This window comes from Strix aluco, chromosome 23 (assembly GCF_031877795.1).
Source record: "Strix aluco isolate bStrAlu1 chromosome 23, bStrAlu1.hap1, whole genome shotgun sequence".
Taxonomy (NCBI): domain Eukaryota; kingdom Metazoa; phylum Chordata; class Aves; order Strigiformes; family Strigidae; genus Strix; species Strix aluco.
The window spans coordinates 454,462-465,315 of NC_133953.1; the positions used below are offsets into that span (position 1 = coordinate 454,462).

The 10,854-nt window shown below is 64.3% G+C and overlaps 1 protein-coding gene and 1 long non-coding RNA gene across 2 annotated transcripts; one reads left to right on the top strand and one right to left on the bottom strand.

Annotated features, from left to right (window-relative positions):
• Nucleotides 1-17: 17 nt before the first annotated feature.
• Nucleotides 18-1,933, bottom strand: LOC141933729 (uncharacterized). Its single transcript, XR_012626201.1, has 5 exons — nucleotides 1,825-1,933; nucleotides 1,578-1,722; nucleotides 1,380-1,478; nucleotides 904-1,173; nucleotides 18-600 (listed from the first exon to the last, which is right to left on the bottom strand). It is a non-coding gene; the product is annotated as an uncharacterized LOC141933729 (long non-coding RNA).
• Nucleotides 1,934-5,204: 3,271 nt separating this feature from the next.
• HTR3A (5-hydroxytryptamine receptor 3A) lies at nucleotides 5,205-10,380 on the top strand. Its single transcript, XM_074848688.1, has 9 exons — nucleotides 5,205-5,274; nucleotides 7,082-7,245; nucleotides 7,425-7,469; nucleotides 7,774-7,883; nucleotides 8,480-8,649; nucleotides 8,870-9,030; nucleotides 9,281-9,491; nucleotides 9,670-9,903; nucleotides 10,046-10,380. The coding sequence occupies exons 1-9, from the start codon at nucleotides 5,205-5,207 to the stop codon at nucleotides 10,378-10,380; spliced, it is 1,500 nt and encodes a 499-aa protein (XP_074704789.1).
• The last annotated feature ends 474 nt before the right edge of the window (nucleotides 10,381-10,854 follow it).

The window sequence follows — 10,854 nt, forward strand, 5'->3', positions numbered from 1 at the left end:
GCAGTCTCAGGGGGGTCTCTACGTGTTTTGGGGCTCGTCTGTGGGGAGGGGGGGGCTGGAACGGGGACGGCTCCTGCCCCGCTCCCGCCACTCGCGTTGCCGAACCCCAGAGCTCTGGGGCTGGGATGTCCCGCGGGTGGGCACATCCTGGGGGAAAAGTGCCCAGAAAAGGTTAATAACAACACAGGGGCCAGCCACCTCCTTTCTGCTTTTTCCAAGCCCATCTGCTTTTCAGGGTCTGGTTAAAATCAGCAGAAAATGGGCATTTTGCAGGTTTGCTGAAGCAAAGGCTGTCAGGCGCCGTTCCCTTTACATCCCCGTGCCGATACAGCCGAGATTTCAGCTTTTCCTTACGAAAACAGCTTCACGCCTGAAACGGAGACATCCCCAGCAAGGGCCTGGGGGTCTGCAGGAGCCGGGCTGGATCCGATCAGGTCAGGTGTGGGAATTTCAGTGTGGCCCTTCCCGGGACCCTCCTGACTGCCACGTTCTCAGAGCTGCTCCAGCTCAGGAATTCGGGGGGTGAGAGGCCGAGGAGGAGGCGTTGGAAGGGTGGATAAAGTAAAGCTGAGCAAGCCGGCGGCGTTATCCATTTCCTTGCTGTGCAAACAACAAACAAGACACAGTGAAGTCTAAATTCAATGTAAGAAATTCTGCCTATTTTGGGAGCCCGTGAGGTTATAGGGAGGCAATGGTGGTCTTTTGCTATGGGATGCCCACGGGCACGCTGCTCCCAGCCCGGCCCCGGCCACCGGCCCCACGCGCTGTGTGACGGTGGGTGACCCCTCCAGCACTGCCACAGCCACCCCGTCTTGCTCTGCGCCTGCCTCTGCCTTCCCTCCCCCGCCCAGGAGCATCCCTGGAGCAGGAGCATCCCCCGGACGAGCCATCTTGCCCCAGCACCTGCAGAGCAGCTCCCCTGCCCGCGCCGCTCGTGGAAGAAGGATGGCTTCGCTTCTGGGAGCTTTGTGACGAGGACCAGGACTTCTTGAGGTGACCCGGCAGAGCCCGGCTGCTGCTCCCCGGCCCCTCTGGCTGTACCTTGGACTCCAACAGAAACAAGGGGGAGGAGGCTTTTCTGCAGGACTTTTTCAGGTTTTTTACATCAAAAACTAACAGCCTTTTCAGCCCAAATTAACCTTTCCAATTTGCTTGAAATCATTCTCATTTTCTCTGGAAAATGAAGGGAAAAATACCCAGCTGTAATGGCCAACGTGGTTTTATTAAAAAGCCAGGCTGGAAGTGCTGTGGTTTCTGATTGGAAACACTCTGTAAAAACTACAGCCCTAGCCGAAGAGCCGGGGTGAGAGGCGAGGAAGGCAGATACAAGGTATTTACATCAAGGTAGCCGGTGCACGCAATCCCTGCGGCAAACCCACCTCTGGGACGGGGTCTGTGCCCGAAGGTGACACGCAGCTGGTGCAGCCCCAGTGGAAGCCACAGCTTCCTTCTCCCGCCCAGCCTCCAGCATGGGTCTCCTTTATAAAAATAAAGAGAAAAAGGAAAAGACCGTCACACAATCCTAAACACCGTCCGGGTCCGCTCTCAGCAAGGCCTGACCCCGGGTGATACCGTGCCTGCGACGCGTGGCTGCTGTCCCCGGGACGAGCCGCGTCTCCTTCGTTAACAGCAATCGGCTGCAAACACCTTCGTGTTCTTGTTATTATGCGGGTTTAATGGGTAATGAAGCAGTGGCGGAGTATCGCTGACACCTGAAGGTGTCTAATGGGGGAAAGGACCGCAAAGAAAGCGCTCCCCTCCCTTCGCCGGGGGATTTAAAGGCGTTGGGCTCCTTTGCTGGTGGGGTGAGGGGGGGCTTGGTACCTGCCAAGGGCGGGTTTCGGCCACTCTGTGGTCCATGGGCGACCTGTCCCCTCTGCTGCCGGTGCTCAGCCGAGAGCCCCCCGGCACAGACCCCCAGCATCCTCCTCCTCCTCCTCACCACGGACCTGGCTGGCAAGCAGCGCTCGGCCCCCGCGTTCACAGTCCGGCACCACAGACCTGAAATAAAGCGCCGCTGCCTTCGAGGGCGGCGTGAGTCACCCTGCGGCTGTTCCAGCTCGAGTATGTTCAGCAGATGAGTAAATCTGGCAGCAGGGGCAGGGGGATCCTCCCCTTCCCGGGCTCCCAGACGAGCTGTGGCTGCTGCCCTTGGCCTGCTGGGCTGTCCAAAGCACCCCCCTGCCCTCCCGGCGGGCAACCTGCTGCTCTGAGGGTGCTCAGCTGCAGCAAAGCGGCTTTTCCCTTCTAGGGCACATCCTGGGGCAGGCTCGTGGCCACCAGACCCACTAGTCCTGACTCCCCTGAAATGTGGGCCTGATGGATGGGGTAAAGCGGCCGCCAGCCCCCCCACATGTGTGCCATTTTGGGGTGAGAAGCCTTTACAGGCAGCTACAGTGCAGGGTGCAGCGAGGGACCTGAGCTGCCTGGCCGCGCTCTACCCCTCAGCCACCTCTATTGACGCGCAGTTATTTAGGGGTACATAATTAGTCAGACAGCAAGACATTTATCACAGCCCGGCTCGTGGCACGGGGCGAAGCCAGCAGCATCCTCAGTGACCCACGACAGCGATTAAACCAGCCAAGGTGCCACCCTGAGCACGCGCTCCTGGCCCTTCTCTCTCCACTTCCATCTTGGAGCTGCACAAGGTGGACAGACCCCACGTGTCCCCCCGGCCCCAGGGACCCTCGCGGTGCCCCGGGGACACAGCGAGCCTGAGCACCGCTGCCCCATGGGAGGGTCTCGTCCCCGCCGGTGTGGGGGCTGCCGCGAGCCTGCCCGTCCAGCGCCGGCAGCCCTGCCTGCACGCAGCGTTCATTTCATGTCTCGCAGCGTTAAATCACAGCAGACATGCAATTCGGGGGAGCGCGAGGCTCCGTAATGGGCGGCCTCGGGCGCGTGATGGGGCCGGGGCCGGCAGGCAGCCGCTCTGCCAGGGCTCCTCCGCGATGCTTTATTGCTTTTGACGCTCCAGACGCGCTCTGAAAGGCGAGTCCTGGCAGCCCAGAGGAGGGCTTCTTCCCTCTCCTTCCTGCTCTGCGCGGGCAGGTGCCGCAGCTGAGACCTCCCTGCCCGCTCCCGCTGTGGCCCCCGGCCCACACAGAGCTCAGCTGGGCGCCTGCCACAGCCCCCGCGGCCCCTGGCAGGTGCCGTGGCTCCAGGTGGGAGCTGCCGAGGTGAACCCTGTCGCGGGGATACTACGGTGCGTCACCCGCGCGCTCAGGGCTGGCTCCCATCCCCGGTAAGGGCAGGGTGGGGCGACGGAGCATTGCTGTCCCCTCGCATCGCGGGGACCTTGTGCCTGCGGCCCTGTGCTCCCCCCAGCCCCCAAGGTCAGCGCAGCTCTCGGCTAAGCACAGCTTAAGAAGTTCGCCGCCTGCCTAAGCCCAGGTACCCGCTCCCGGCGTGGCTGCCCTAGGAAGAAGCCCGTTGTCTCCGTCCCAGCGCAGAGACGCTGCTGTACCCAGGCAGGACGTGGGGCTGAGCCGCAGGAAGCCCCGGACGCCAAGCGCTTCGTTTCCCAGAAAAGCAATTACCGTGCAGCAGATTACTGGGCTAATAAAATCCCATTACGCCATTTCGGAAAGTAAATCTGATCCGGGCGCTGGCGATTGATATCAGCTGTCCCACCAAGAGTCCCGCAAGAGAGCCCTGCGCACGCCTGTAATACGAGGCTGTAATAGATCACGCTAATTAGATATCCGATAACAGGAGGGCTGATAGGAACTACATTAAAATCTCTTTAAGATGAAGACGTAAAACCCAAGGGAGCAAATTCAGAGTTAATGATGCTGCAGCAGAGGCTCCGCTTGAGTGGTCCTCGCCCCCTTGGCCGCATCCTGCCCACTGCGGGTGCAGGGGGCTGGAGGAGCGGGGCAGAGCGGGGCACGGTCCCCAGCGCCGCCGCGGCGCTGCCCGTGATTTTCATTACCCGGATTCAATAAGGGGAAAGAGCTCTGAGCTGCCTGCGCTCCCCGGGAGGTGACTTGCCAGCCGCTAACGGAGCCGAGAAATCAAATTAGCCCCAGCTCTGCTCTCGCTCTCTCCCTGACACCGCTGTTGGCAGCCGAGGGGGAGTTCATCAGGGCCGCGCACTAATTCTTATCTCGTTTAAGTGACTCCACGCTGCCATCTGATGCGATTTGCTCTGCGCCACCGCCGCAGGTGCTGGTCTCTGCCCGCCGCTTCCCCAGCACTTCCAGCAGCTCTGTGGGGGCACGGGCACCTACAGCACACAAATGCAGACGTACGTACAGGAATATACGGGAGTAGAGGGGTTACAGGGAACAGGGGCTGGGGCGAGGCTCCCCTGCCAGGCACAGGGACGTTGCCCCGAGGACATGACGCCCTGACACGGAGGGAAGCCTGAGCAGGGTACCAGGGTGCAGGCGAGTGCCGAGCACGTTTGTGCTCTCAGTCGTTACGAGACCAACCTTGTGTGTGGCCGTGTTTGCCCGAAGGTGTTGAATATTTGGGGAAACCGAAATGGGAGAGAAGCGCTTCCATTCACTGGAAGGCGCAGGCAAACGCTGCGGTGCCAACGGACCCTCGTCTGGGTGCGGGCTGCCGGCGGCTGGGGGAAGCTGGCCACCCCCGGGCAGGGGTGCGAAGGGCCGGCGGGCAGCGCGTGCTGCCTGCAGCCTGGTCGGCCAGCGCGCCCGTCTCCGGCGGGACAGACCCACCCCACCACTGGCTGTGAGGGAAGCCCAGTACCTCCAGAGCCCCCCCTTCCCCTGCTGATGGGGACCCACCTCAGCCAGCACCGTGTGTCTGTAACCTCCTGGGACCAAACCCCTCTGAGGTTCCCCCCAGACTTTCCGACCGCCCAGGATCTCTGGGCGCAGCCCTGGTGCCTGCAGCATCCTCTCCCCCCGCTGTGCCCCCCACTCCTGCTGCATGCAGACACGATGTTTGTACCCCCAAAACCCGCTTCTCCACAGCCAGGCGCCCGGACAGGGGCTGGGGGAGCCCCAGGGGAGCCGGCGGGGTGGGGGGTGGTGGGGTGGTCTCCCCTCGCATCCTCCCAGCCTGAAACTTGATGCAGGGGGAGAGGCTGATCGCGAGATTAATTGGGCGTTCTCAAAAACCCGACGGCGGGGGGAAAGCGAGCAAGGAGAGCTGCTGCCTCCCTGCTCGGGTTCACTCTTCCGCGGAGCCGCTGGGCAGGAGGGAGGTGGCGGCGGGGAGCCGGCGGCATGAGAGCCATGACGCCTGCCGCTCTCGGGGCGCTTCTGGCCCTGCTGCTGCCCCTCGCCTCGACGCTGCAGAGCCCAGGTAAGGCGCGGGACCCGCGGGCAGGGCTGGCAGCTGGGGCAGAGCGTGGTGCGATACCTTCGCAAAGCCTGAGCTGCGCGGCAGGCGAAGGCTGCTTCTCACACAGACAGCGACGCTATTGCAAAGCGACGTACCTGGGAGAGGCCAAGTGGGGGAAAGCTGTGGTGCAAGAGCAGGGCGAGGCAAACGCCCACTGCGAGGTAACGTGGTGTTTGGACCCAGCTCTGCGCTGTGGGCTCGCCGCTGCGGGGCTTTGAAGCACGCTGGAAGTGCGCAGGGTCCGAGCCCTGAGGATACCAAGAGAGAGAATCGGGGTGATCCCCTGCACCCCCCGTCCGGGAGCTGCTGCCTGAGCCCTCCACCCGGTAAAGGGATTCCTCTACCATAACGTTCCATCCCTCCTAAGGCTGAGCTGGGCTTTGGGGACAACAGCGCGCAGAAGCGACGCTGTGCCTACGGTTTGTAATCTCAGCTCCGCACAGCGCAAAACCGACTGCCAAAACGTTCACCAGCTATTGTCATTATTTTCTCGTTTAACCGAACTGGCAACTAGTACAAAAATCATTGTGCTGTTTTGCACCAGTTCAGCTGAAAGTTTTCAGCAGGTTTGTAACTGGGATCTTTGGACAGAAAAGGAGCGGGAGCGGTGACCCCCCTGTCCCCGCGCTGCTGGAGGTGAGGAGGGAGGAAGGTCCGTGCAGACGCACCCCATGAGCCGGGGCCATGCCGAGTTGCACCAGGCGAGTTGCCGCACAGGTTTGGGGCTGCGTGGACCAGCACGGTGTTTGCGGCAGACGCGGGGAGCGGGGGCAAACCCAGCCCAGTCCTCCCTCTGCAGAGCCTTTTCCCCGCTGCCAGAGTATCCCGGCCCAGAGCTCGGTGGCGTGGGTACGAGGAGGAGCAGAGGGTGCGAGGAGGAGCAGAGGGTGTGAGCCGGCTGCCACCAGCTGCAGCAGAAAAGGCCGCTTGGCCCCAGCCGCGATGACGGCAGCGCCTGTTTTCCTCCCGTCGCCCTAATTGCTGCCTCTGGCCCCCCCTCGCCGCCTCCGCTGCTGCACGCCTGCCTGGGCCAGGGTCGTGCGCCCGGCCGGCTCCCCGGCATTACTAATCACGTGCAACGTTGGAGGGGCTGAGACCGTGGTTTAGGTTTTTTTACCTTAAAAGACAGATTACAGTTCCCTTCCCAGCAGCTTTTCCCAAGTTCCCGCAGATCTATTCCAATTAGTCCCCTTCATTAGGAGGGAATTGGAGTCCGGGTCTGGGCGTGCTGCAGAGCAAAGCCACGAGTGCGGCTCTGCCGCGGTGTTGCCGGCGGCCTTGCAGCGAGGATGCAGGTGCCACGAGCAATTTGCTCTGCGATTAACGCTGCCGGCACCAGCCGAGGGAGCGTTTCCACAGGAAATAAACACCGAGATACCTAATAAATACCGAGATACCTAATAAATGAGTTTAGCACCCACCTTTCACCGCCTTCACCTGCACAGCAAAGAAGAATGAGAGGTAGAGCGGTGGGAAACTTCTCTGGGGGTAGCGAGTCCCTCGCGGTCCCCCGCTGCCGCTGTCCTGGCGTCTGTCCGGGCGAGGTGGGGGACAGCAGCCCCATCTACCTACCCAGCAGCGGATGTTCACGAGGCATGAAGCTGTGCTGCTGGTGGGCTTGTTTCCATCACGATGCTCCTACCCAACCTTGAGGTGAAACCCGAGCTGGTGAGGGGGGGACAGTGGCCAGCAGCATCCCACGGCTCGTGGCAGAGCCCCGGCAAGGGCAGCCCTCGCTCCATCCCTCCCACCCTCCCTCTGCCGGCAGGTCCGCGGCGGCGGGGCCGGGCACCAGAGCCTGCCGAGCCCGCCCTGCGCCGGCTGGCCCACTCCCTTCTGGCCCACTACCAGAAGGGGACCCGGCCTGTGCGAGACTGGCGAACGACCACCACCGTGGCCATCGACCTCATGGTCTACGCCATCCTCAGCGTGGTGAGTCCTCCACTCCCATCCCGCACTGGGTAGGGGGAGCTGCTTTCAGCGCAGGCAGCTTCTGCCTGTCCGCAGCGGGGGGAACGGTGCCCGGCGCGCCACGTCCTCCCGGCAGGCTCTGCCACCTCCTGCAGTGCCAATACCCGCCCTGCCGACACTGTGTCCTCTTCTCCCCGCAGGATGAGAAGAACCAGGTGTTGACCACCTACATCTGGTACAGGCAGGTGAGCAGACGAGCCCGTGAAACGTTGCCCCTCCCTCGCCAGGCCCCCCTGGGGCCCAGCACCACTGCACGCAGGTGTCCCCCCACGAGGCCAGACCCATCCCAGGGGACGACCAGACCTCCGCAGGGCACGAACCTCAAGGCAGAGCTTTCACGCTCCGTGCTTCACACCATCGGGTGGTGGGATGGCTGGAGGATGAGCCCTTCCTCCCTCCAAGACGGGTTCCCCTGGCAGGGTGCCGGGGTTTGGGTCCTGGTGGGGCAGAAGGGACCTCGCCACCCAGCCCTGTCTCCCTCGTCCCCAGCACTGGATGGACGAGTTCCTCAGGTGGGACCCGGCGCACTTCGACAACCTGACGCACATCTCCCTGCCCGTGGAGAGCATCTGGGTGCCCGACATCCTCATCAACGAGTTGTGAGTGTGGCCCAAGGCCGGGAGGGAGATGGCCGGGGGCTGGAGCCCCCTCGCCCACCACGGGCATGCGCCGCCCTGTGCTTTGTATTCCCGGCACAGAGCTGGCAACCTCCCCGCATCGGGCGAGCTGCAGATGGGGAACGGCTCGGCACTTGGGCCGTTTCCAACGCTGGCGAACCGCAACCGTCGGTAATTACCCGCGCTGTGCCGGGGGTGGGATCCAGATATCTGGAGAGAGGCTTTGTGAAGGCAGCACAATGCGAGGGCAGCTGCAGAGCTGCTGGCCCTTCCTGCGAAGCCAGCCGGCGTCCTTCCCGCTCCGGGGGGGGGGGGGGGGGGTGTGTTAAGGTGTTCCCAGTGGCTCCAGAGAGCCCCGGGGCAAGCACACAGCCGCTCCTTGGGCTGGGGGAGGGCAGCAGCCTGGGCAGCGCCCAGGTGACACCAGGCAGCCCTGCCTGTGCGGGCAGTGCCAAAAAAGCCAACCGGGGGGCAAACCCCCGGCTCCCGGGCAGTTCCCCTCCCAAATGCAGCTCGGCGGGAGTCGTCCCTGCCCAGAGTGCTCCCCAGCCCTGGTCTCTGTCCCTTGTGCCCCTCAGCGTGGACGTCGGAAAGTCCCCTCACGTCCCCTACGTCTATGTTGGCCACCACGGGGAGGTGCAGAACCTCAAGCCCATCCAGGTGATGACCGCCTGCAGCCTGGACATCTACAACTTCCCCTTCGACGTCCAGAACTGCTCGCTCACCTTCACCAGCTGGCTGCACCACAGTGAGCGTTGGGACCCTGCGGCCGGGGGGCTCGGGGGGAGCGGGCAGGACCTCATCTGGGCTGGAGCTCCGTGCAGAAGGCGACTCGCCCCTCTAGATGGCCCCAGCGGATCGGGGATGCGTACGGGGAGGGCAGGCACCCTGCCTGGCCTGGACGTGCAGGCAGCTGCCGGCGCTCTGGGCCGGGCACCCCTGGTCCTCACCTCTCCTCCGCCCCCCAGTCCGTGACATCAACCTCTCGCTGTGGCGGCAGCCGGAGCTGGTCAAGTTCGACCGGAGTGTCTTCATGAACCAGGGCGAGTGGGAGCTGCTCTACGTCCTCAGCCGCTTCCAGGAGTTCAGCGTCAAGAGCAGCGACAGCTACGCCGAGATGAAGTTTTACGTAAGGGTCTTTGACCGTCACGCTTCGCGGGGGTGGGGCGCTAGGGAAGGCTCTCGCCACCGTCCCTGTGGCTCCATCGCCCAGCTGCTCCATGCTGTGCTGCTCCTGCCTGTGGGCAGGAGGCTCCTGGTGCCGAGACCTTCCTCTGGCTCACCTTAGTGCCCCCCGCCATCCTCGCCTGCCTGGCTGGAGAGCTGTCCCCACCTCGTTTCACCCTTCGCCAAGCCTTTCCTGTCTCTCTGTCCCGCAGGTAGTCATCCGGAGACGCCCCCTCTTCTACACTGTCAGCCTGCTCCTCCCCAGCATCTTCCTGATGGTGATGGACATCGTAGGCTTCTACCTCCCTCCCAACAGTGGCGAGCGGGTCTCTTTCAAGATCACCCTCCTGCTGGGCTACTCGGTTTTCCTCATCATCGTATCTGACACGCTGCCGGCGACTGCTGTCGGCACCCCGCTGATAGGTGCGGCGGCACTACCTGCCCAGCCCACTGCTCCGCGGTCCTGGGCCTGGAGCAGCGGGAGCTCTGCCTTGCGCAGAGACCACCCGTCCCCTAGAGAGGCGGGTGGGGGGGACTCGTTTGGGACCGCGCGCTGGGCCTGAGCCTTTGCAGGCCACTCACCCCGCTGGCGTCTCCTCAGGCATCTACTTTGTGGTGTGCATGGCCCTGCTCGTCATCAGCCTGACACAGACCATCCTGATTGTGCGCCTGGTGCACCAGCCAGACCTGCAGCCCCACGTCCCCGAGTGGGTGAAGCACCTGCTGCTGGAGCGAGCCGCCGTCCTGCTCTGCATCCGGGACAGGAGGAAACTCGGCCAGAGTGGGACGCCGGGCTCAGACGTCTCCAGGCAGGTGGAGAACAACGACAGCACAGGTGAGGGCTGCGCAGAGGGGGCCCAACGGGAACCGAAGGGGACGAGGTCCCACCAGGTGATCCGTGTGCCCGGGTCACCTGCAGAAATCCCCGTTCTCTGCCTAAAGAGGTTCTTCTGCACTTGCCTCTCTTGATCCCATAGCCAAGTCAAACCACTACGGCTGCGAGGAGCCCCGGGAGCGTGAGGAGCCCCGGGAGCGCGAGGAGCCCCGCGAGCGCGAGGCCATGGGGGACGCGAGGCCCGCACCGTCCTTGGCCGTCCCGGCCGAGGGCTCCCCGCTGGCGCACGGCATCCTGCGCGAGATCGCCGCCATCCGCCGCTTCCTGGAGAAACGCGAGGAGTTCCGCGACGTTGCCCGCGAGTGGCTTCAAGTGGGCTACGTGTTGGACGTCCTCCTCTTCCGGGCGTACCTGGCGGCGGTCCTGGCCTACAGCGTCACGCTGGGCACCCTCTGGTCCGTGTGGCGGGACGCCTGAGCCGGGGCGGCAGCGCCGGGCACCTCGGGCCTCGCTCCAGCGCCCGCTGGCACCCCCCGGTGTTGGCCGAGCCAGGCTGCTGCACCCCCCGCCGTCCCCCCGGCTCCGGGCAGCCGCGCCCGAGCGGAGCTGAGGAGGAACCGCCGAGCCCCGGTGGCCCCGGCCCGAGCCTCGCGTCCCGCTTCCCCCCGCCAGCCCCGGCAGCGCCCCCGGCCCGCACCGGCCGCGCCGCCGCTTCAGCACCGCGGACAGCGGCCCCGCGGCCGCCGCCCCCGGGGGGTCCCCGCTGCCCCGGGGGGATCGCTGCTGCCCGCTCGAGGGTTCCTCCACCCCTCATCCCGGCTGCCCTGGGGAAGCCGCCGCGCACCGGGGGCCACACGCCCGCGTCTCCCCTTCTCTGTTGCTCCCCCTGCTCGTCAGGCTCCACACGGGGGGTTGTGCCCCCCCCGGTCCCCCGGGTCCACTCGCCCAGCA

Bases quoted from the DNA above. Each gene is read 5' to 3' on its own strand.
- HTR3A (XM_074848688.1), top strand. From the start codon at position 5,205: ATGACGCCTGCCGCTCTCGGGGCGCTTCTGGCCCTGCTGCTGCCCCTC. The intron at 7,470-7,773 runs GTGAGCAGACGA...CCTCGTCCCCAG, and splicing joins CCTACATCTGGTACAGGCAG to CACTGGATGGACGAGTTCCT. The intron at 9,492-9,669 runs GTGCGGCGGCAC...GCGTCTCCTCAG, and splicing joins TGTCGGCACCCCGCTGATAG to GCATCTACTTTGTGGTGTGC.